This window comes from Zalophus californianus, chromosome 4, assembly GCF_009762305.2.
Source record: "Zalophus californianus isolate mZalCal1 chromosome 4, mZalCal1.pri.v2, whole genome shotgun sequence".
NCBI classification, from domain to species: domain Eukaryota; kingdom Metazoa; phylum Chordata; class Mammalia; order Carnivora; family Otariidae; genus Zalophus; species Zalophus californianus.
In genome coordinates, this window is record NC_045598.1 from 107,278,522 (window position 1) to 107,303,440 (window position 24,919).

The following is a 24,919-nucleotide window of genomic DNA, read 5'->3' on the forward strand; positions in this document are numbered from 1 at the left end:
GGACCCAGCGGCCCAAATGGAGGCTGATTAACAGGCATCCCAAGCAGTGACTCAAACCATGGGCAATTTCAGAGGAAGCTCGTTATGGTGACTCCACAATTAGGACATCAGCCCACGTGGCCAGTCAGTTACTGTAGGAGGCAGGACCAGGCACTGTATAAAAGTCCCTACCTTGCTGGGCCCTGCAATCCACGTCCTTTGTTGAGTCTTGTTGAAGACAGGTAAGTGGTGACATCTGTGCCCTCTCTCCCTCTCCCTTGCTTCTCTGTCTTCAGGAGGCTGTTCTCTTCCTCCACTGGACTGTACTTTCCACTGATTTTTAGTGGTTTGCCATTTCTTGGGCCTCTCACACCATCCTGTGTATTCTGTCTAGTCTCTTATACCTGATTTTCAAAAAGACTAGCCAAACAGATGAGAAGGGAAAACCTGTGGTAGAACTGGGTGTCAGATATGACTGGGCTATGGATATCAATACAAAAGCTATGAGAATATTCCCACCTAGGAGATGGGTGTCAGAGGGAGCTGAAGTGGGGATAGAAAAGAGAAAAGGATAAAAAACAGCAAACAAATAAGTTCTTATGGTTTATAATCATTCACTCCCCATTTCCTTCTACCAACCCATCATCTCCCAGTACCCAGCCTGGTACTGTTACTGTAGTTAATTTCAAATCTTGTGTTTGTTTCAGGTTCTGTTACCCACCCTAGGATGTCCTTTAATGATCAGCAGTGCAAGCAGCCATGTGTGCCTCCTCCATGTCTTCAAAAGGCCCAAGAGCAGTGCCAGGCAAAGGCTGAGGAGGTGTGCCTCCCCCCATGCCAGGACCCCTGCCAAGAGAAGTGCCCAGTGCAAGTTCAGGAGGTATGTCTTCCTCAGTGCCAGGAGTTGAGCCAAGAGAGTTGCCCACAGCAAGGCCAAGACCAATGCCCACCTCAGTGTGTGGAGTCATGTCAGGAGCTATCTCAGAAAAAATGTGTGGAAGTTTGTCCACAAAAAGTCCAGGAGAAGTGCTTACCCCCTGGCAAGGGAAAGTAGCATCTCATAATGCCATCTGGGGTCAAGAAGAAGATGGCCAACAGATGAAAACCTAACCCAAGCCCGTGCTATGGTAACATTCACCTGTGGGTACCTCTGTGTGCACCTGTTCTTGCTTCCTGGCTTCTTCAGTATTCCAGGACTGGGTCTGTTGTCTCTGAAGGCATTTCTCTCTGTGTTTCATCAATCTCTGTGAATAATTATTGTTCTCAGCAGTCTAGTAGAAGGTTTCAACTGTAAGAATAGTGCAGTTGTTCAGCTCCCATGGGGCACGAACTCATCCAGCCCTGAGTGTATAACAGCCAAGGATGCTTCCATTCATCATTCAGAGCTTCAGCCTCTCCCTCGAACCTCAAAACATGCTGACTTTTGATGGACATTGCTCTGATCACCACCACCACCATCATGGATACCGAGAAGAAGTTGGTGGTGTTATGGAAATAAAAAATTGGGTTGCTTTGTCTATGCATCCTAAAAAGGAACAGCAAATGATTGGATATTGGAATGTTAGTTGTGCTTTTAGATAAATGAAACAAAAGTATATAAATGATTGAATCCAAACAGCCAATAAGGACAAATGAGATGGGATGTCTGGGGTCCTGGTTGATCTTTGTGCTTGATGGCTGGTCTGCTTGGGCCCTATAATTTCACATACATTCTTTAGAGACGTGATTTATGTCTGTGGGGTGCAGGCTAGTCTGCTCTCCAGCTTCATTGCTTTCTTCTCCCTGGTGAAGGTAAATACAGAATAAAGCTGATTCCAAGGTTGATGTCTGACTTGATGTGTGCTCTTTCTTCCCCACTGCCCAACCATAGTCCATCCCTGTGATGATTACGTTTCCCTTTTTTTTGGACAAGCTGGAGTAGGAATGAAAAACAGACCTCACAGGTGCATAGAATAGCAAAGTTGACAGAGGCCTCCTGGAAGGTCACCTGGATTATTCCACCCCCACCCACAATGCATCATGGGCTCACCTATACACACATTTCTCACCTGGGAGAATCCATCAGGACCTGGGAACTGCCCACACTCAGAACTTCATATCCAAATTCTTGCCAGTATGGTTTCTTTCCTCTCTGATCCTTGCTTTTGGAGGAAAGGGCTCAAATGGGGAGGAGGAGAGTTGTATGGTAGAAGGGGTCCCCAATGAATCCATGATATCTTACAAGCATAGTATCCCTGTCAGAAGGAGCAACTAAAAATGCTTCTGAGATAAATAGACTCAAGGACCAAAATTGTCCTGCCATCCCAGATTTCAGGAAAGCCAGTCAGCCTGGGTCACCTCCTTGCACCATGTTGCCCCACTTCCTCTCACTGAAAGGGTCCAGCAGAAGCAAGACTTACTAACATGAAAGAACACGTAGCTTCTTCCTCAGTGGTGCCCTGAGGTCTGATCTGGACCTTACGTTAAGGGCTGGCCTCCTAAGAGCTAAAGTGGCCCCTCATTCACTCCCCTGGGCCCCCTTTCTGAGTCAGACCATATGGGTATGCCCAATGGAGAGCTGCTTGGCTGACCTGAGAGCCTTGCAGCACTGGAGTCACCCAAGTCTCTTAATCTTAGAGATTTTCTAAGGCAAGAGAGGAGGGGACAGGCGGCAACTTGGGGGAAGATTTCAAGCAACGACCTGAAGCCCTGAGAACTCACTGACTCTGCAAATGGCAAACATGGGCCCCAAGCTCTATGCATATTCTCTGAGGAAATCCTGGCAGCAGCTCAAGGGGTCCATGTGTTGCCCCTTTATGTTTATTAGGGAACTGGTCTGGCCTCACAAAACAAGTAAGTGGTGAAGTCAAGATTCTAACTGGAGTCCCTCTTGACTCCAGAACAGAGTTCTTACTTGCATGAGGAAGTGCCTGTGGCACACAGGAAAGATTTCCTGAGCTGTCTTCACATCATTCATTCATCCACCTACCAAATGCCAAGTGCTGTGCCAGATGCTGGAGAGACAGTGGTGAACAAGCAGGCAGCATCCCTACACAGAGCTAGAGAGCTTCTTTCCACAGGCCACATGTGCCTAGGGGACCTCTCCAAAACCTGGACATCCCAAGTCCCTGAACAGCTCCAGGTGCCTGAATCACAGTTCTTTTGCCTCCCTGCTTAGTTGGAATAAGTTATCTCTTCCAATTTCTAACTTTGGAATAAACTCATACTCCCCCGGGGCCACAACCTGCAAAGAGGCTCCAGAGAGCCCTCCTAGCAGTAGAGCTTTTAACTGGGCTGACGGAGGTCATGACACTTCCCCAGCCTGGCTCAAGCCCAAGAAATGTCTTTGTTCTCCAGCACTAAAGGCGTGCACAGATTGGAGTCCAAGATGGGACACTCAGACGCTGAGCAGAACTGCTGGGCAGACAAGCAGAGAGAGTCTAGCAACATCAGAGAAAGGACAGCCTGCTGATTATAGGGGAGGCCTCAGGAGATGGGAAGGAGACACACCTACAGATTGTAGATGAAGGAACAGACGTCAAGGAGCCAGAAGGCCTTCATCAAACTCTGCCATGAGAACGACCACACCTTCCTCGTGCTCACAGAGCTCTGACCCAAGCCCTGCCCACACTGTTGCTGAGGGAATCAGGGCCCTAATGACATGGGCCTAGGACATGGAACAGTTAAGATCAAGCCTTTCAGAAAAAGGGATAGGGACATTACCAAGAGGAGTCTGGATTTAGAAATTCTAGTTGACAATCCCTAAGGAAAAAACAAAACTGGAGCCCATAGTTTGAATATACTCCTAGACCAAACACCCATAGCTGCATAACTGAAATTTACAACTATCCTGACTTCCCCAAAATGTGGGCTCTGACCATAAGTGAACTTAAGCTTTCTTCACGTCAGCATGACCTCACAGTTTCCTGAGCCTATCGGCTACAAACAAGTAATTTATGCAACACTGTTCCCCTAAAAGGAATGTAGGCATCTAGTGGTTAATCATTAATAGAGATCAATGTATTCATAATTTATCAACTGAGCTGTAACCCTCATTCTGTGAGCTTATTGCCACTTTCAGCTTGAAATCTTCCAGTTTTGTGAACTATTCTTTTGTTCTTTTCTCTTAACTTGATTTGATCTCAGTTTTGACACAGTTAACTCAATATGTGACAAGAGTGTGCCTCTGGGCTCCACGTGTCAAGAGGAAATGTGTCAAGAAAACAGACATTTATGGAGAACCTGCTCTGTGCAAGGCACCACACCAGGCTCTGGAGACCCTGGTGGAAGGCACCCATGTTGATAGCACAATGGCCTGAAGACTTTCATATTAGAAACTGTTGAAATTTATTTAGACTAGGAAAGAAAATACCCAAGGGAGCAGGATAGCTCTTCTCAATACTTTAAGTGCTTTTGTGAGGGAGGGATTGGATTTCTGTGAGGTTCCAAAGGACACAGTTGGGACTGATAGATAGAAGTTACCAATTTGGTTCAGTTTAAGAACTTTCTTATGATGAGATCTGCTTGCTGGTGACAGGAACTTCCCCTGGACGTGCCACATTCCCATGAACTGGAGGAATGCAACTAGGGAGTGATAGTAAGTGTAAGCGCTAAGCCTCTTTCCAACCTGTCTGGCACTAAGACTCAACTAGCTCATCTAGGTCTCCCAGGCAAAATTGGGACCCAGGGGCAGAGGAGCCTAATAGGACAGCAAGACTCAGAAGGCCAGACCCTGAGGTCAGAAGACAGAAAATTACTTATGGCTTGAGACTAAAGGAAAGGAAGAGGTAAGTGATGGGAAGTGGCTCCCCCAAATTTAGGTGTTTTCTTAGTATGTTTTTGGGGTCCCAAACACTTCATCCCTGAGTGGCACCTTACAGTAACTCCTTACCAACTTCCAAATCCAATCTTCCCAGTCCAGGTTTAGAACACCTCTCTTCCCTTTATTCCTTGCTTCTTTGCCTTCAGGACCTCTTTTCTCTCCTGGACCAGAGTGGTCCATCTGTTCCATGTACCTGTGCTCTGATAACCCATCATAGCCTCCTTTCCACCTGTACCTGCCTCTTTCCCTCTCACTCAGGATTCTCCCTCTGCTTGTGTCTATCAGCCCATGGGTTTAAAACTCACCTCCTCCCAGAAATCTTCCATGTCAAAGAGCCAGCAGGTGCACCTACACAGGTTCTGAGGGGTCTGTTTCCCCCTTGCAGCTACCTTGTGTGTAATTATCTGTATCTCCTGTTGACATATGAGCCCTAGATGTCAGCCCTTGGGCCTTGCTGTGCTCTTTGCCTGTCTTCATGCGGCCGACGACACTGAAGTCTTAGGTACTCTCAGAGTCAGCCAACCAGCATGACCTCTGAGGCAGAAACAAAAGGGGCTTCTTTTATTGATAGGGTGACCAACCATCCTGGTTTGCCTGGGACTGAGGGGGTGTCCAGCATGCAGGACTTTTGGTGTTAAAATTGGGTTAGTCCCCAGAAAACCAAGACAAGTTGGTCACCCTGACTGTGTACCTGCATGTATAGGACTTGATGTTTGGTGCTATGGGAACACAGAGGGAAAGCAGATGAGACTGTATGCTGGAGGAATTCACAACCCAAGGTTGGAATGGGCAGAACTTTCTGAAAAACTGTGTACCCAGAAGGCTTAGTGCCACTGCCTGCCCTCCTCCATAGCCCCATTCTGGGTGTGCGTATGTGTATGTGTTGGGTGAGGGACACTAGATCAACGGGCAGGTCCCCAGACTAACCCTGTGTAAGCAAAAACTGTCAGGTCCTCAGCCAGAGAAGTAGTATAGTGGGGGATATCCCCACGTCCTCCCACTCCATCATTAACCTCAAGATGTCTTGGCCAGTGGGCAGCAGGCCTGAACTTACCCATTCCTGCTCTTCCTTCTCTCCCATGGACATTTGCCTCTCACCTAGAGGTGGTTGGAAGAAGAAGGGGTGGGCTGGCAGGGCTCTGCCTCTCCCACACTCAACCTATCTGGTACCAACTAGTCTTCCTTCAAAAGCCCTGGGAACTGCTTTTCTTTTTTCAACAGCACCATCTACTGGCCACAGAGGCACTCCTAGCCTGGCTGTATGTCAGAGAGGACCACATATGGAGCTGGCCAATGCTAGGTGCTGGTGGAGGCAAGAGCAGACATGTAGCATCTAATAGAATAGGAGGAAGGCTTAATGAGCAAGACAAAGTTAAATAACTTACGGGGTGGGGGAAATAGGCATAAACTCAGGAATCAGACTGTGGGGATTAAAACCTAGACTCATCACTTATGATCTTCCCTTAAAAAAAAAAAAAAAACTTACTGAGATTCTTGTAGGTACCAAGCACTGTTACTGTTGCAAGCACTGAAGATACAGGAGTGAACTAGATGCATAGAGTTCCTGCCTCCCAGAGCCTACATGAATTGGAGGAGACAGACAAAAAGCACCTAAGCAAATGCATAAATAAGAAAATGTAGGAAATAAAACAGGGAGACAAGATACTCTGGTGAGGAGCGGTGCTCTTTAGTTGGGAAAAGCCACTCTGAACAGGTGACATTTGAGTGTAATCATGAAGGACCCAGAGGAGCCAGCCATGTAGGGATTGGGGATCAGGGACAAGTATTAGCGGAGTGATAAGCAACTGCAAGGAAGCTCTGCAGGCAGTGGCCTCTGGAATATCACTCCAGACACACTACATTTGAAGGTGGACACTGACCAACTTTAGTCCATTCAAATGAATGTGAGAAAAAGGGCAAGGCCTCCGGGCACCATGTTGTGTAGGTGGTGACTGAAAGATGGGAGCATTTCATCCAGAGATGAGAAAGATTTACAAGGTAAAGGTCTTTAAACCTTTGCAATGTGACTCCAGAGGGAAGAGCATGTATCCATGAGTTTAGGATACAGAAAGATAGGTCATAACAGGAATCAAATGGCCGAGCAGTGAAATGGGCTGCTTGTACCGTAGTGAGTTCCCCATCACTAAAAATGTGCAAGAAGAGGCCAAATGACTAGCCAAGGTAAATACGAAGTTTGGACTAGATTTTTTTTAAATCTTGCATCAACACAAATTGAACAAACCTTTTCTACAATTTTAAAGAGAAAAGAGTTTTATTTGAGCCCTAGTTAGGACAGCTGCCCAGGATACGCAATCTTCATAAAGAAGAGTGCTCCAGGGAAGGAATATTTGGTATAAGGTTATATAAGCTTTGAGTAAGGGACAGGTGGGGCAAGGTGAGGAGAGTAGGACTACAGGATCAGGCTCACAGAAGTCCCAAAAATGAGGAGGTAGAAGGAAACCAGAGAGAAGAGAAGGAACCTGACCACCCTGCTTTAAGTGTGAGAGGTAGGGTCTCGTTATAACAGCTACTTGTGACCAAAAAAGAATTACCAGACCCTAAAAAGGGTGTAAGCCATTAAAGGTGTTATCACTAATCCTTACTCAGTGGTGCTGACAGTAGAGATGTTAAAAGGATCGAAGTTCCCTGGCCAGCCTTCAATAAAAGACCAAACTTATAAGCCCTCAGTGGCAGCCCTGTGGGGACCCATCTCACTACTGAGAGATTTTTCTGTATCCTCGCTTAATAAAACTCTATCACTTTACTCACTCTCTTTTGTCATCAAGATTCATTCTTCCACTCCATGAGACAAGAACCTCGCTTTCCCGCTTCAGGTTTTTTACATAGTCACAAATCATCATGACAGAGGACATTCCAGAAAGCTACAGATGTTATATTATGTTTTTAGTATGTGCAAGACCATGGCTTTAATCTGATAGGAACCAGGGAGGTTTTTTTGGTTTTTCCTATCTTTTTTTGGAATGCTCCTTGTTGGTTATTTTTTTTTTAATTATGAGGATGTACAATGTGTGATTGGGGCAAAATAGAGCCCATGCTTTGAGATTTTGCCAAGTCATTTTGATCTTGGTAAACATGGAAGTATAACTTCCCTGGGAACCCAGGAATAAGGCCCACAAATGTCGAAAGTTGAAAATTTCCTTTATCACTTGTAAGTCCCCTCTACTCTTGCACTTGAATCACTTGTATGTTGCTCTGAATATGGTGAAAACAGCTTTTGCCAGCCAGTCACTGAAGGGACATTTGTCCCAGAGTCCTAGGACCAAGAACATGCCACATCAGGGTAGAAAGCTGGGTGTCAGATACAGAACAAGCTTTTACTCAAACCCGGGGCAGACCCTAGCAAAGATAAGTGGGAAGTCTTCATCTCCTCTCTCAGTTTGCTTCCTGCCCCCTTTCCCTGTCACAGCACTGGAAATGGGAACTTCTTCCTCTACAGTGGTCTGAGGAAAAAGTAGTCCAAACTATTCAGGAAAATATCCTAGTCTTCCAGAGCCTTGAAACTCTTTATGTTGCACTCCCTGATAACAAAAATATACTTGTGTATGACCTATAAATATATGAAGAAGGTGTTCAGCCTCATTATTCATCAGAGAAATACAAATTAAAACTTCAGTGGAACACCGCAACCCACTGGCATGGCTAGAATTAGGTTGGTGAGGTTGTGGGAGTGCAAATTGGTGCAACCACTTTGGAAAACAATTTGGTAATCAATGTGGTTTTGGAGCAGTGTTGCTGGGGTCTGGAGCCGACGGCCAAGAAAGAATTCTTGAGACATCTTTGGTGCAAAAAGGTGTTTTTTTAAAAGCACAGGGACAGGACCCATGGGCAGAAAGAGCTGCACTGAGCTTGTGAGGAACAGTTGATTATATACTATGGGGTTAGGGGAAGTAAGGAGAAAGGGAGGTTTTCAAAAGAACTTTCATATGTTAAAGAAGAATCACAGGATACAGGAGGCCTTGCCATTGTTAAGGTTATTTTTTTCCTCTAGCAAAGCATTAACATTAAGATAGTTGGGAGTTTCCTGGAAGACTGTCACACATATCCTACCCAGGAGCGGGATGGGGGGAGGTTTGCTGGGTGTCAGGTTATGGTTTGTCTTCAGCTAGCCTTCTGCTCCCTCGTCAGAAGCCATTTCTTGTGATCTCCTTATTTGCTGCAAATAAAAGTTTTCTTTGTGCTACAACTCAACCTGGTGCCGTTTCTGACTCACTAAGGAATGAATTTAGTTACAATGTGTATGAATGATATACAACTACACACAGCAGTATGATTGAATCTCACAGATATAAATTAAGTAGAGGAGAGGAAATAGACACACAAAGTGCACTAGGATGAACCTTGTGAAGTTGCCTTTATGGAGATCAAAAACTGTTGAATATTGACAATTTCATGGTTCAGATAAAGCATACTCTTTTTATATCATTTATATAACCTATAGAAACTAGCAAAGCAAACCTGTGTTGTAGGGGTCAGGATAGTAGTTATACTTGAATTGAGGGCAGGATGGTGGTAACTGGAAGGCGGCAGGAAGGAGGTTTGTGTGTCCCTTCTAATATTCTATTTCTTAATCTGAGGGCTGCTTACCTGGTTGTGCTATCTGTGAAAATTTGTTGAGCTGTGCACTTAAAATCCATTTATACTGGGCGCTTGGGTGGCTCAGATGGTTAAGCGTCTGCCTTCAGCTCAGGTCATGATCCCAGGGTCCTGGGATCGAGTCCCGCATCGGGCTCCCTGCTCCTTGGGAGCCTGCTTCTCCCTCTGCCTCTCTCTCTCTGTCTCTCATGAATAAATAAATAAAATCTTTAAAAAAAATTCATTTATACTTTTCTGAATGTATACTTTAATAAAAAGTTTAAAATCCTGAGTTCATCATATAATAAATATATATTATTTACAAGAAATAGATACATACTATCATTGGAACATATAAATTATAAGCAAACACAAAATATAGACAATTTTAAGGGATAAAATAAACACAGAAGAACATCCAAATATTTTGCTCCTGGTCCCAGTGGATGGTTTTATGCCCCCTCAGTGGATCAGCAGCTCCCTCTGGAGACTTTTTGTAGCGGTGTTCTGGGTTATTTAGCAGCTCCACGACCCTGGGCAAATCTTCTGGTCTAGATTCTGCATCTGTGAAACTGAAATGCTGACCACTTACCCACCCTTCTCCTACAGGGCTATCCTCAAGATCAAACAAGATATTTGTGAAAGCACATTGTAAATGCTAAATATGAGGGATTATTGATTATTACTGTGATATTATAATTTATAATAAGAAATATATATTTGGTCTTCAATGTCTCTTACACAAAACTTTTAAAACCCTTGGCACTTCCTGAGTAAGAAAGATAATAACGATGTCTTTTGTTGTGTTACTGACACATGACTTTCGGACTGCATCTAAGAATGGGGCTGGTTGCCGGAGGAACCAAACCTGTAATTAGAGTGTTGGAACTCTCAATCCTACCTCACTGAGCTCCGTCCAGGAAGGGGAGTAGAGCTAAAAGCTGAATCACCATAGTGAATGATTTATTCAATCATGCTAATATAATGAGGCTTCTGTGAAACTTAAAAAGACAGAGTTCAGAAAGTCCCCAGGCTGGTGAGCTCGTATGTAGGGAGAGTATCACCTGGACAGGGCATGGAGCCTCCCAGCTCCCTATACATCCCTTCCATCTGGCTGTTTCTGAGTTACATCCTTTTATAATAAACCAGTAATCTAGTAACTACAATGCTTCTCTGACTCTGTAAGCCATTCTCCCAAATTAATCAAACCAAAGGAAGCGATTATGGGAACTTTTGATTTATGACTGGTCAGAAGTACAGGTGACAACCTGGACTAGCTGCTGGCATCTGGGGTGGGTGTAGGGAGGGGGACACAACAGTCCTGGGGGACTGAGCCCTTAACCAACGAAATCTGATGCTATCACCTTCAGGTACATGGTGTCAGAATTGAGTTGAATTGTTAAGACATCCAGCTGGTGTGTGAGAATTGCTTGTTAGTGTGGGAGAACCTCTACCACATTGGAACTGGGATCCAGAATCATCCTTTAATTACAATTAGTACAGAGTTAGGATTAGCAGAGTCACATTAAGATAGTGTTACATGCTAATGAAGGGGGCAATCTGATAAAATAGTTTTAAATTCTGTTAGAAGTAGCTCAAAATTTCTGGAAGAACTTCCCCCAATCACTAGAATTGGCAAAACTACTTGCCAGGAACATTGCGCTCATTTCTATACCAAGTAGAAAGCAGAGGTGATAGGTAGATAGATAGATAGATGATAGATAGATAGATAGATAGATAGATAGATAGATAGATAGATAGATGATAGATTGATAGACAGAAAATTGTAATACTGGCAAATAATATGTGGCAGAAATTTTCTAAGCACTTAATATACATTAACTATTACAACCCTTTTAAAGACCAAAAGAAATAGGTCATCTTACTATCACTATTTTATAGACAAGAAACTAAGGCTCAGAGAAGTTAAGTAACTTACTTAGGGTCTCAGAGATAATACCTGAGAAAGCAGAGCTTCAAATCCAGATTGCCTAGTTCCAGAGTCTATATTATACTTAAAATAGATGTCTTCCATATTACCTTCCAAAGCTGAAGCTAACATTTATAATCTCTTCCCATTCAGTAAAGCTCAGTCTGATATCAAATAAACTTCCTTCTTTAATCTATTATTCAACAAATATTTTTGGACACCAATTACATGCCAGGCACTATACTTTGTTTTGGGTATGTCAGACACTGATGGGTCCCAGACCCCACAACAATAAGGTTATCTTGGTGTGGGGACATCATTGCCAGGGTGAATATGTACATGCATATGTATATACTTGTTTATACAAATAAGCATGCACCTACCTGTGTGTCCCACTATACCTCAAACAACGTGTATACGATGTTCGATTTTATTCAGTGTGCAATGGGAATGGAACCAAACCAACATGAGTTCATTCCTTGGTGAATCACAGAAAGTGCACCAGGCAAGTTGTCACATAAAGAAAACTTTATTTGCAGCAAATAAGGAGATCACAGGAAATGGCTTCCAAAACCTTGACTCCCCAAGAGAGGGTGGATGGGTTCCTTCTGTTTAAGGTTAGGATGAATATTTTGATAGGAAAGCCTTGTCATTGTGAGTAGAGGTGGGCAGAAGGTGACATATGTGGCTTAAGTAAACATGCCTATGCACACATCATATATTCCGTAAATGAGGCTGGGGCTCCTCCTTGGGCAGAGATTTTAGTATTAATGAGATAAAGGTAATGGTAGATCATTCCAGAGGTCACTCTATGGTCCATCAGTGCAGGCATGAGTTGGACATTTAGCTCAAAACGTCTGGGTGGTCTGGGCCAGCAGGAGGTCTTGTCAGGGCAGTCACCATCACCTGAGGGGTGTTTTGGGATTTCATTTGCCTGAGTTGATGTAAGCTGGAAAGAAGAGTTTAAGGAAAAATGTAAGACAAAGGTTAGTGAGTATAAGCAGGTGGGCAATAAGTGTCAGGTCTTGGGGTCCAGCTGGTGACAGGAAGACCCTGAAGGGTTTTAAGCAGAGAAGTAGCATTTGATTTGATTCAAGACCTCAAAAGATGATTCAATCCACAAAGTAGATAAAGGATGATAGACAATGCACGAAAGGACATGTAGTTATGAGAAAAGATGATGGATGGCAGCAGTGGAGACAGAAGAGGATGGGTCTGGGAAGTGTCTTGCAGGAGAAGTTAACAGGTGGATTCAATGTGTGGCATGAAGGATAGGGAAAAATGCAGAAGTACTCCCACGTTTCTGTCTTGAGTCATTGTTGGGACATTTACAGAGAGGTGAAGAGTAGGAAATATTTGAAAACATAAGTCTCAAGTTCAAAGATATTTAGGGCAGAAATAAAATTTGAGAGTCATCATCACATTGACGGTATTTAAAGACATGAGAGTGGCTGAGATCACCCATGGAGAAGAGCAGGGGACACTGCATGGTCAAGTTTGGACAGTAGAGGGGAAGCCTGCACAGCCAGCTGGCTGATAAGAAGCAAACAGTGAAGGTGAGTGGGGTCTCAGGAGACAGGAGAAGAGAGGAGTCTTAGAAAGCAAGGAGAATCAGTTGATTCAAACATCACAGAGGTCACTGGTACCCTTGACAATAGTGGCAGCAGAGAAGCCAGAATAGAATAGGTGGCAGGGGTCTAAGGAATGAAAGGAAGGTGCTGAGGCAAGGATGGTCAGTGTGGACTGTTCTTTCAAGGTGCTTGGCTGTGAATGCGAACACAGAAAGGGGGATATAGCTGGAGGGAAAATAGGAGTCAAGGACACTTTAGTTGTTTGGTTTTTCTCGGGATAACTGATAACCAAGAAATGATCCAGGAGAGGGGGGATGACTGAGAATAGAGAAGAAGGGGGAAACTGAAGACTGAGGTTCTTAAATAAGAGACCTGACAGCCTCACTGTTTAGGTCTCAGCTCATACTAATTCTTGAGAAAGGTCCTACATTCCTCCCAGCTACCCGCAGACACACACACACACACACATGCACACACATGCGACCATCACCATTATTACCATCAGCATTCTTTTTGCTATGTATTGAGTTTATTATTTTCTTCTTAGAACCTCCCTAAAATAATAACAATATTGATAATAATTTTTTTCTATCTCTCCACTCGCCTCCCCTCAGGCAACCACTAGTTTGTTCTCTGTATTTGAGTCTGTTTTTTTGTTTGTCTCTTTTTTGCTTGTTCATTTGTTTTATTTCTCAAATTCCACATATAAGTGAAATCATATAGCATTTGTCTTTCTCTGACTGACTTATTTCACTTAGCATTATACTCTGTAGCTCCATCTATGTTGTTGCAAATGGCAAGACCTCTTTTTTATGGCTGAGTTATATTCCATTGGATATATTTACCATATCTTCTTTACCCTTTCATCTATGGATGGACACTTGGGTTGCTTCCATTTGTATTTATGTAAATAATATTAAAATAACCACAGTGGTATGTATGCCTTTTTGAATTAGTGTTTTTGTTTTCTTTGATAAATACCCAGTAGTGGAATTAGTGGATTATATGGTAGTTTTGTTTTTAATTTTTTAATCCTGTTCTCCACAATGGCTGCACCAATTTACATTCCTATCAACAGTGCACAAGGATTCCTTTTTTTTTTTTGCCACATCCTTGCCAACACTTGTTGTTTCTTGTATATTTGACTCTAGCCATTTTGACAGGTGTGAGGTGATATCTCATTGTGGTTCTGATTTGCATTTCCCTGATGATGAGTCATGTTGAGCATCTTTTCATGGGTCTGTTGGCCAGATAAGAGTTTTTTGTTTGGATGTTTACTGTGATTTTTCCCATTTCAATATGAGCTCCCAGAGGGCATGGATTTGTCAGTGTTGTTCATGACTATATTCATACCATCAAAACAGGAGCAAGTACACAGTGAGTATTAATAAGTATGTGTGAATAGAAGGGCCCATGTGGAGAAAGGAGGAGAACATGTTCTGTTGTAGAGAAGATGAGGAAAAGAGGCAAAAATGCAGGTAGTCTGATTGATTTGGTGGGGGGCAGAAAAGAGGGTTCCCAACTGAAGGCTTCTGTTTTCTTAATGAAGCCCACTTTGTGGTCCACAGTCATGGGCTGAGATTAGGGGCAAGGGAGTGTAGGAAATAGAAAGTATGAAAGACTCATCAAGTAGGCAGTACCTGGCAACCATAACTGCTCCAAACCATTGGAAGTTGTCAAAATATATCAGACTTTACATATATTCTTCCCTCTGCTGGGAATGGTCTTTTCTCCACTTATTTGCCAGGCAAACACCTAAGTCTTGGTCTGAGTGTTACATCCTCTGTGGGGCTTTCCAGCAGAGCCTCTTCTTCTGACAGCAGGTAACTACTTTATGTCCCCATTTGCATCTATTCACACAAAAGCCATCCCTTGGAGGTGACACCACTGGATGTAATGGTTTGTGGGCATGGTAGTCTTCTCCACTCGGCTAGCAGCAAGCCCCCAGAAAACAGAACATATCATTTTCTTCCCTTCATCCCAAAGTTCTGCTTGGGGACTGGCACGTAGTGATGTTAAACACAGGATCTCTGGATTCAGTTGGATTAGTTTGTTGTTCAAAGAAAATCTCAGACCAGAGCTACCCTGGGACATAAGAGGCTTTAATGAAAGATGTGTGGCTGTGGATGTCGGGTGTGGACGGGCTAATGGGCAGAAGCATGGCTGAGTAGCCACTTCCCAAAACCAGGGGAGAAGCCAACCCTGAAGCCTGGGCTCCATTTATAGGGCTTCCATGGGTGGACCTGGAACTCACATGAACACTGCACCCCAGTTACAAAGACAGCCCCACCTGAGCTTTTGACACCACAGAGGCTAAATCAGGTCCAAATAGTGAATGTGCTTCAGGCCATTGTCAGATTCCACATGGAGCTGCACCATGAAGTTCACCCTACTCATCCCCACCTCTCTGTCCCTACCATGTCCTCCTGGAAGAAGGAGCACCTCTTTCTCTTTACCCTCTAGAGCCTCAGACACCCATGAGGTTTACACACTGCACCTCTATGCACCATATGCTACAACACATGTAAATAAACACAGACACATGCCCTCTGTGGGCACACACCACATCACACACATGTACACATGTACATAACACATGTGCATGCACATGAGTACAAAAGACACACACATACAGAGCTGGTCCTCCTCCAGAGCCAGTACAGGTTACTCTGGGTGCTGGCACCATGTCTGCCCTCTTGCCCTTTGTCTATTGCCTGAGCCTGAAACACAAGCCATGTAGCCACAGAGGCAGAAGGAAACTAACAGTTCTGTCTTTTGGTAGTGCACCTCTACTATTTTTGTCCATCATAGGGGCCTCAGTCAAAGGCCTGAGGCATGTCCATAGATTCCATTTGGTGTTATAGGGATCATCCCATCAGATGATCCAGCCCTTACCAACAGAGACCCCCAGTTTGAAGATGGGACACAGCTAACCTCAGGGAGACCCCAATCCTACCCTCTGGAGCCTCCAGGGAGACACAGTCTTGGCCTTAAGGCCACCCCCAGTTTGAGGGGCAAGGAAAAGCCCCTGGCCTCAAAAGACCCCACATGCTAATGACACTACAAAGTTTGAGAGTACCCATCTCATGCACCTCCATCCTCACCCTTTCCAGACTTCGGTATTTAAGAAAACATGGTATAGGGGCACCTGGTTGACTCAGTCAGTAGAGCATGTGACTCGATCTCAGTGTTATGCGTTTGAGCCCCACCATGGGCATAGAGCTTACTTTTAAAAAATTAGAAAAATAGAAGTGTTTATTTAAAAAAAAAGATAAGGGCACCTGGGTGAATTGGGCTCAGATTATGATCCCGGGATCCTGGGATAGAGCTACACATCATGCTCCCTGCTCAGCAGGGAGTCTGCTTCTCCCTCTGCTCCTCCACCCCACTCATGCTCTCTCTCTCTCGCTCTCTTGCTCTCTCGCTCTCTCAAATAAATAAATAAAATCTTTAAAAAAAAAAGACAAAGAAGGGGCGCCTGGGTGGCTCAGTTGGTTAAGCGACTGCCTTCAGCTCAGGTAATGATCCTAGAGTCCCAGGATCGAGTCCCGCATTGGGCTCCCTGCTCAGCAGGGAGTCTGCTTCTCATGTTCTATGTCTCTCATTTTTTCTCTCTCAAATAAATAAATAAAATCTTTTAAAAAAAGACAAAGAAGATATGGTATAAAAAACAAATGAAACACACACAAACTTGACTAAACTATTCATGTGTTAAAGAGGTCAGTCTAAAATATGGCAAGGATTTTCCCACCCATATACTGAACACTCAGCTGAGGTCTAACCCAGGCTGGGCCAAAACATTGATTCTGACACTCCCAGTCTGTCTATCATTGCAGCTTAATATACCTACCACCAACACCATCACCTACGTTTACCTTGACCCAATCTTAAATTCAAGAATTTTTGTATCAGAGGTTAAAAGGGGGTCAAGAACAGGGGCTGGTATCACATAACTGTAAATGTGGCCCGTCCCATGTTCACACACCCCTGGTAAAGCCCTCATCAGGGCCACCATGCTCCAGTTTCCCACCCTGCCCCCAGCTCTCCAGACCCCAAGTGACACCCCCAAGGCCACATCCACTTGACTGATGACACAGCCCAGCAGAGCTGACTCATAGAATGAGTAGCCTTGTGTATATTTGAAAGAAGAGGACAGTTGTGCAAGGTGAGTTTTGGCAGGCTGTGGAAAGGGCCAGATGTGAGGCAGCAAAAAGGAGGACCAGCTGATAATTATCATAGCTTCTACTGGAATATCCAGGTGACAAATCCACCTTGGTGCCCATAGATCAAGATGTTTCGAAAGCTAAAAGTGGATGAGTCTCATTAGCTATTCCACCCATGGACTCAACTGTATAAAAAAATTATTCTGTTTCAGCTTCATCTGGAATCAAATCATCAGTCTCATTTGCTGCCCTCTGTTCCAGCTCTGGGGTGGACAAGAGCCAGGTATATAAATATATAAAGCATGTTGAGCCCCCTTACCTGTGAAAATAACAGACTGTACTAGATGCCCTCTAGACACATCCAATGGCTCTAAGCAGGAGTCAGGAGGAACCCTGGAGTGGGAAATCACCCACACATATATGAAACAATGGGGGACCTAGCCAGAGCACCCAGGTGTAAGGTCCCAAGATAAGAAGGCTGGTCTCTAGCTCCACACTGTAGACTAGTGACAAATCCCTGGCATAAAGAATGCCTGACAACTAAATATGAACATTGCTCATGAAACTGGCATGGTGTCTCCATTGGCCTGTTCATTCGTTCAATACACATCTTATGGGAACCTGCTATGGCTGGCACTGAGCCAGACCCTAGGAATTCAGAGAAGAATAAGACAAAGTCGCTGTCTTCAAGGGGCTCAAAGTCTACTGGGAGAAGCAAACACAGAAACAAAGAAAAGAAAACACAATATGATGAAAGAAATACAATGTTAGAAAAATGCCTAGCCTTAAAGATGGCCAAGTGAGCAACTCTGCCCATGTAGGTGAGGAAGTTAATTCAAGAAAGTAGAGATAATTGAGCTGTGAGTTAAAAAAAAGAAAAAAGACCTGGAACCCTTCAGCTTGACCTCAAATTCCTGGTACTTATGAGCTTTGTGGAAATCACCTGTGTCCTCAGTGTTTTGGTTTACAAGATGAAGGTATGTCCCCAAACTCTTGTCCAGCTCATAAAGTTCTGAACATCAAAGAATGAATATATTGACTCCAAGTGCAGGCAAGGACCCAAAACACAAATGTGATTCAGTCTCTAAAGTCAAAGTCAGCCATGAGCTCAGGCACTAAATAAGTTTCAGGTAAGTGCTCAGTCCTTAATGTTTGGAAACATTCAAATCTCAATATAACCGTAACATTTTAGGTGTAGGACATTTCCAAATATTAGTAAGTATGACAACGTTTTAGCATCCCCTTCATAACTATGCTGATAATGCAAGAGCACTTTGGGAAGTAATGAACTTATGTCTTCAGGCCAGGCAGAGTTGGAAGATGCATGATGCAGTTCTACATCATGATTCAGGTAGGCCTCAAGGGACCAGGGTCTAGACTGTAATTACCACCAGAGAATATGGAGAAATAGTAATTGGTCATTACTAAAAATGGCTGTCTTTGGCAAATTTTCTCCAAAATTTAGTTGACCCAGTAATTCCATGAAACAGACTTGTACATTGTACCAGAAAGGGTGGGAGGCCATTTTGCAGCTAATTCAAAACCAAGGGGTCCTGAGAGAAGCTACTTGGCTCAGGACCAGGGGAACCTTGCCAAGGTATTCCTGTCATAAACTTTTTTTTTTTTTCAGGACAAATTAATTCTGCCTGTGCTGTGGGACAGAAGACTGGGGACTCAGTGAAAGACCTCTATAAGGGTTAGAGCTGAGCCTAAGCTGCTTCCTAGAGAAAACTCAGCCTTACCTGCAGGTGGCTCCAAAAGCCTGGCTCCATACAGAGGCAGGCTTCCTGCCCCGCAGGTTCAGTGCACTGGTTTGACTTCTCAGATTTCATAACAGATTGTCAAACCTGCTCCCTGCTTCTCTGGTTTCCAAATCCTGTGCAAATACAGTCACCAGTGCTTTAGGTGTGTATCTGAGAGGGTATCTCCTCCTCAGGGGTCCAGAAGGCTCATCCCAAGAGAATTCTACTGATGACCATAACCCACATTGCTGCTCATGGTAGTGCTGCACAGCTCTCTACAGTAGAGGCTATGGCTTCCTCCATCTGAGACCAGGACTCAACAGTTTAGAGATATCAAAGTCAGAGCACTAGTGAGGAGGTGGAGCCAGGACTTGAACCTGGACAGTTTGACTGTCGGAGTTTACTCCTAACACTGCAAAGGTAGTCAGAGGAAGTTGTTATCTGATCACTCCTGTCCTCTAAGTTCTATCTAGGAGACAAGTTAGATCAGTATAAGATACTCAAAAGTCAAATGTATTAACCTAGCTGCTCAAAAAGTGACCTTCCTTGAACCAAAATGTTATTTACTGACCCAGAATTTTCTGCATGTCTTAACAAAAGGGGGCCATGGAAACTATTTCTGTATGTTACCACACTCTTCCCGGAGACTGGGTGTTTCTTGTCACGTGATGATGTCTCTTCTGTAAGGTCCCACTGATAGACACTTTTTTTTTTTTAAGTCTCCTTTGAGGAAAACAAGACCTCTGTAACTTATTCTGCTTTCCTTTTTGCTCTAGCTCCCATGACCTAAAAAACAATGTCTAGTCTAATCATAAAAAAAAAAAAAAAACAGACAAACCCAAACCGAGGAGTATTCTACCTGACCAGCACTCCTGAAAGTGGTCAAGGTCATATAAAACAAGGAAAGTCTGAGAAACTACCACAGTCTAGAGAGCCCAAGGAGACATGGTGACTAATGTGGTATCCTGGATGAGATGCTGGGGCAGAAAAAGGACATTAGGAGTAAACAAATGAGATGGATAAATTGAGTATGGACATTAGTTGTTAGTAACATATATTGATATTGGTTCATTAGTTGTGACAAATGTACTACAATAATGCAAGGCCTTAACAGTAGGGAAAACTGTGTGCAGGGTAAACAGGAATGCTGTACTATCTTTGCAACTTTTCTGTAAATCTGAAACAATTCATTTTAAAATACCTTGATTAAATAAGAAATAACTTCCATGTTTCTAGGTAGGAAAGTACAAACAGTAAAAATATCAATTCTCCCCAAGTTAATTTATAAAATGGATGGAATGTTAATCAAAATCATTTTTCTTCTTAGCAGTAACAAATTATTCCAGAGTTTATTTATGGAAATAATAAGATGATAATAGCTGAGAAAATATTTTTAAAAAAATTAGTGAAAAGTGGACTTGTATCAACAGATATTAAAGTATTTTATAAAGCTACAAACAATTTAAAATACAAACATAGGAAAAGACAGAGATTAATGGCAAAGAGTAGATATAACCAAGGAACAAACCAAAATATATAATTTAGTCTATAATAATTAATTAATTAATAATAAAACAAAAAAGTGGGGAAATTAACTATAAAAATTTCAAATTAATTTCATTTGAATTCAAAAAGTAAAAGTAAAAAAATATTTTTAAAAAATTGGAAAAATACAGGGACGCCTGGATGGCTCAGGCAGTTAAGCATCTGCCTTCAACTCAGATCATGATCCCAGGGTCCTGGGATCAAGTCCCACATCAGGCTCCCTGCTCAATGGGGAGTCTGCTTCTCCCTCTGCCTCTCCCCCTGCTTGTGTTCCCTCTCTCACCCACTCTCTCTCTCTCTCAAAATAAATAAAATCTTAAAAAAAATGGAAAAATACAACTTATCTCATGGTAATCTTTTCGGTATACAAGCATAATAAGCAAGAACAACAAAAAAAATACAATTTCTGTGTCTACAAGTAGAAACAAAATTAAATAGCACCAAAAAACCTTGGGAAAAATACATTTACAACATACATGACCAGCAAAAGGTAATATCCATTATTAATATATTAAAGAAATCCATAAAGAAAAAGATGAGCAATTTAGCCAAAACAAAAAAAAATCATGAATAGGAAATTCACTAATGAATAAATCAATAAGACATCAAAAAAATGTTTATCACTAGTGATCAAAGAAGTAAAATAAAAGCAACAAGTTTGCTTATCAGGTTGGCAAACAATGGAATAAGAGGAATCATAATACCCAGCATTGACAAAGGTGTGTGGAAATGAATGCTCCCATACAATGCCTGTGGGAGTTAAAATTGGGACACTCTTTCAGGATGACATGTTGGCACCCATAACTATAATAATGATGATGATAGCCAAGAATTTTGTACTCACTGTGGGCCAGGCCAGGATCTAAGGGCTTACCATCTATTAGGCCACTTGGGTGTCATAGCAATTCAATAAAGGAGGTACTGTTAATATCCACATTCACAAGGGAGGAAACTTGGTCCTGCAAGATCTTCCTTCAAAGGCCATTCAGCTGGCTGGTGGCAGAGCTGGATGACAATCCTAAGTGGTCAGACTCTAGAGCCTGTGTCCTTGCCTGTGGATAAAATGTGATGAATGTGCTGAGATTCAGGGATCCTGCTTCTAGGAATTTAGGCTAAGAAAACAATTGGCAATATTTACAAGCTTATGTATAAGGGTGTTTACCGCAAAAATTTTGTAAGAGCAGAGGAAAAGGAAATGTAAATAATCAGCAGTAGAGAAATGATTCGCTATACTGAGGTACAACTAGTCATTAAGACATACTGTAGAAAAATAAAAATATGTTGTTAAGTGAAAAAAAGTAGGCTTTAAAATAATAAATATGGGCTGCACTGCCCCTCATTCTGGCCCCATGGACCTAAGACACAACCCATCGGGGCACCCACAAGCTGGCTTGACCCTAATGAGTGCCATATCTGGTTCCTCCAGTGCTGTCACTCTGAAGAAAGTCCTTCAACAGCTCCTGCTGGAAGCAAGGCTCCACTGGGTGAAGGTTTCCCAGGCAGCTACAGACTTGAAATGATTCCGTCTGCAGAAGGCTCAACATGACTCCCTGTTGACTGGGGAATCTTCAAGTAAGAATCTCTTCAGACCCCAGAAAGCCTGTTACTTTTTGTAATGCCAAGAATCTTTGGATTGTTTTCTAAACCACTTTTAATGAACCTATGAATGTTCAAAGGAGAACTAAATTTGAAGCCTGTACAAAAGCTTATCCCTATAACAGGTGCCATACATATAAACTTTTGTCAGTCCTTAACATTTACCTCTCTGAATTTTCATAAATTTCTACTTCACAAGGGTAATTATTTTATTATTTATTTATATAAAATTACATATTTATTATATGACAGCAGCATACAATAAAATACCTACTGTAAATAATAATAAAATAAGGAATTGTATTCTCTAAAGTAACACAAGTATACTTTAGGCCAACAGAATATTTTTATTTTTGACGCAATCTATATTTTACAAATGTTCTAAGTATGCACTGCTTTTATAATAGAAAGTTGTATACTTTGTTCATTGTTTCAAAATGACCAAGAAAAACTACTCCTTTTGATTCCCATATCTGATATGTCTCCTTTCTTTGGTTGTGATTTTCTATTTCTGCTTCATAAAACTTGTAATATAGGTATCCTTTGCCATGGATTTAAGAGCAGCATATTAATAAACAAATAAAATATAGTACAATAAACAATTTTTTACTAAAGCATTAATGTCAACAGGAGATGGCAGTTTATCACAAATACAAGTTGTGAATTCAGAGTTAATTCATGTGTTCTCCACGTGCTTCTCAGACCTTCAAGCACAAGTCCAGGCAGGGATTCAAGAGAACAGGAGGAGTCCCCAGCCCCACTCCAGGGTGAGGAGTGCCAGGGCTCTGGGCCATTCTCTGCTGAGCATCCTCCCAGCCCCAGAACAGGCACTGTGGAAGGAGCTGGAACATGTGGAGAATGGGGGGTGGAGCGGAGAGGATGTCTCCTCACAGCTTGTGAAAATTGGGCAACTAGCATAGTGTTCTGTCTGACCTCCAGGACCTTGAAAGTCAAGACCACCAGCCTCCCAGTTGAAGGCTGTGGTGGGACAGTCACAAGTGACAGGTCTTCTAAGCTCTCTGATTCACATGGTACAGTGTTAGCCAACTTTCATAGTGTGCTGAGCCTTTATTTCTGCCAGGATGTCCCTCAGGGCATGTGGCACTTTATGGCCTAGCAAACACATTTGTACACATTATCTCACACAATCTTGGGAGCTGCTTGCCTGGTGCCCTATACTAGGTCCTTGTGGTCTTATTCTCTGCTTCTTCCCAGAATCCAGAACAGCACTTGTCTGTGTGCATGGAGTGGCAATTGACATGGCATCAAATGGACATTCAGGGTAATGTACATGATATATTCTTATGTTAAATGGAGACATCAGTACCTATTTCTCAGGATTGTTGTGGAAATAAAATCAGGTCCTTGTTATAAAACTCTTGTCAAGGCAGCTGACACATTGTGTAGGGTAATTAAAAGCACAGACATCCCTCAGAAATATTGCAGGTTCAGTTCCAGACCACCCCAATAAAACTAATATTGCAATAAAGCAAGTCAGATGGATTTTTTGGTTTCCCAGTACATATAAAAGTTATGTTGACACTATACGGCAGTTTATTAAGTGTGCAATAGCATTGTGTCTAAAAAAAACAATGTACATGCCTTAATTAAAAAATATTTCATTGCTAATGAATCATGTAACACTACATCAAAAACTAATGATGTAATGTATGGTGATTAACATAACAATAAAAAATAAAAAAAATACTTCATTGCTAAAAAATGCTAACCAACATCTGGGCTTTCACCTAGTTGTAAATCTGGCAGAGGGTCTTGCCTAGATGTTGATGGCTTCTGACTGATCCGGGTGGCAGTTGCTGGAAATGGGGGTGGCTAAGTCAAGTTCTTAAAATAAGACTACAATGAAATTGCCCCATCGATTGACTTCCTTTCATGAACAATTTCTCTGTAGCGTGGGATGCTGTTTGACAGCATTTTACTCACAGAACTTCTTTCAGAATTGAAAGAAGTCGATCTTCTCAAATCCTGCCACTGCCTTATCAACTAAGTTAATGTAATATTCCAAGTCCTTTGTTGTCATTTCAACAGTCTTCACAGCATCTTCACCAGGAGTACAGTCCATCTCAAAGAACCACTTCTTTGCTCATCCCTAAGAAACAACTCCTCATCCATTCAAGTTTGATCATGAGATTGCAGAACTTCAGTCACATCTTCAGGTTCCACTTCTAATTCTCATTCTCTTGCTATTTCTACCACACCTGTAGTTACTTCCTCCACTGAAGTCTTGAACCCCTCAAGGTCATCTGTGAGAGTTGGAATCAACTTCTTCCAAACTCCTGTTCATGTTGATATTTTTACTTCTTCCCATAAATCATGAATGTTCTTAATGGTGAATCCTTTCCAGGTTTCCAACTGACTTTGCCCAGATCCATCAGCGGAATCACTATCTATGGGCAGATATTACTCCTTGATCCATGGGCTGCAGAATGGATGTTGTGTTAGCAGGCATGAAAACAATATTAGTATTATTGTATATAACCATCAAAGCTCTTGGTGACCAGGAGCGTTGTCAATGAGCAGTAATATTTTCAAAGAAGTCTTTTTTTTGGAGCAATAGGTCTCAAAAGTAGGCTTAAAACATTCAGTAAACTATTTTGAAACAGATGTGCTGTCACCTAGGCTCTATTGTGCCATTTCTAGAGCTTGGGCAGAGTAGATTTCATGTAATTCTTAAGGGCCCTAGGATTTTTGGGATGGTCAATGAGCATTGGCTTCAACTTAAAGTCATCAGCTATATTAGCTTCTAACAAGAGAGTCAGCTTGTCCTTTGAAGCTTTGAAGCCAGGTACTGACTTCAGCTTTCCAGCTATGAAAGTTCTAGATAGCATCTTCTTTTGATATAAGGCTGTTTCATCTACATTGAAAACTTGTTATTTAGTGTAGCTACCATCATTAATGATCTTAGCTAGATTGTCTGAATAACTTTGCAGCTTTGACATCAGCCGTTATGGAAATGGCTTCTTTCCTTAAATCTCATG

At 42.5% G+C, this 24,919-nt stretch overlaps 1 protein-coding gene and 1 pseudogene across 1 annotated transcript; both read left to right on the forward strand.

Moving 5' to 3' along the window:
• Positions 1-706: 706 nt before the first annotated feature.
• PRR9 (proline rich 9) lies at positions 707-1,033 on the forward strand. Its single transcript, XM_027569697.1, has one exon. The coding sequence runs from the start codon at positions 707-709 to the stop codon at positions 1,031-1,033; it is 327 nt and encodes a 108-aa protein (XP_027425498.1).
• A 20,640-nt stretch (positions 1,034-21,673) lies between these two features.
• LOC113927461 lies at positions 21,674-21,940 on the forward strand (annotated as a pseudogene).
• The last annotated feature ends 2,979 nt before the right edge of the window (positions 21,941-24,919 follow it).

Coding starts and splice junctions, on each gene's coding strand:
- PRR9 (XM_027569697.1), top strand. CDS start 707: ATGTCCTTTAATGATCAGCAGTGCAAGCAGCCATGTGTGCCTCCTCCA.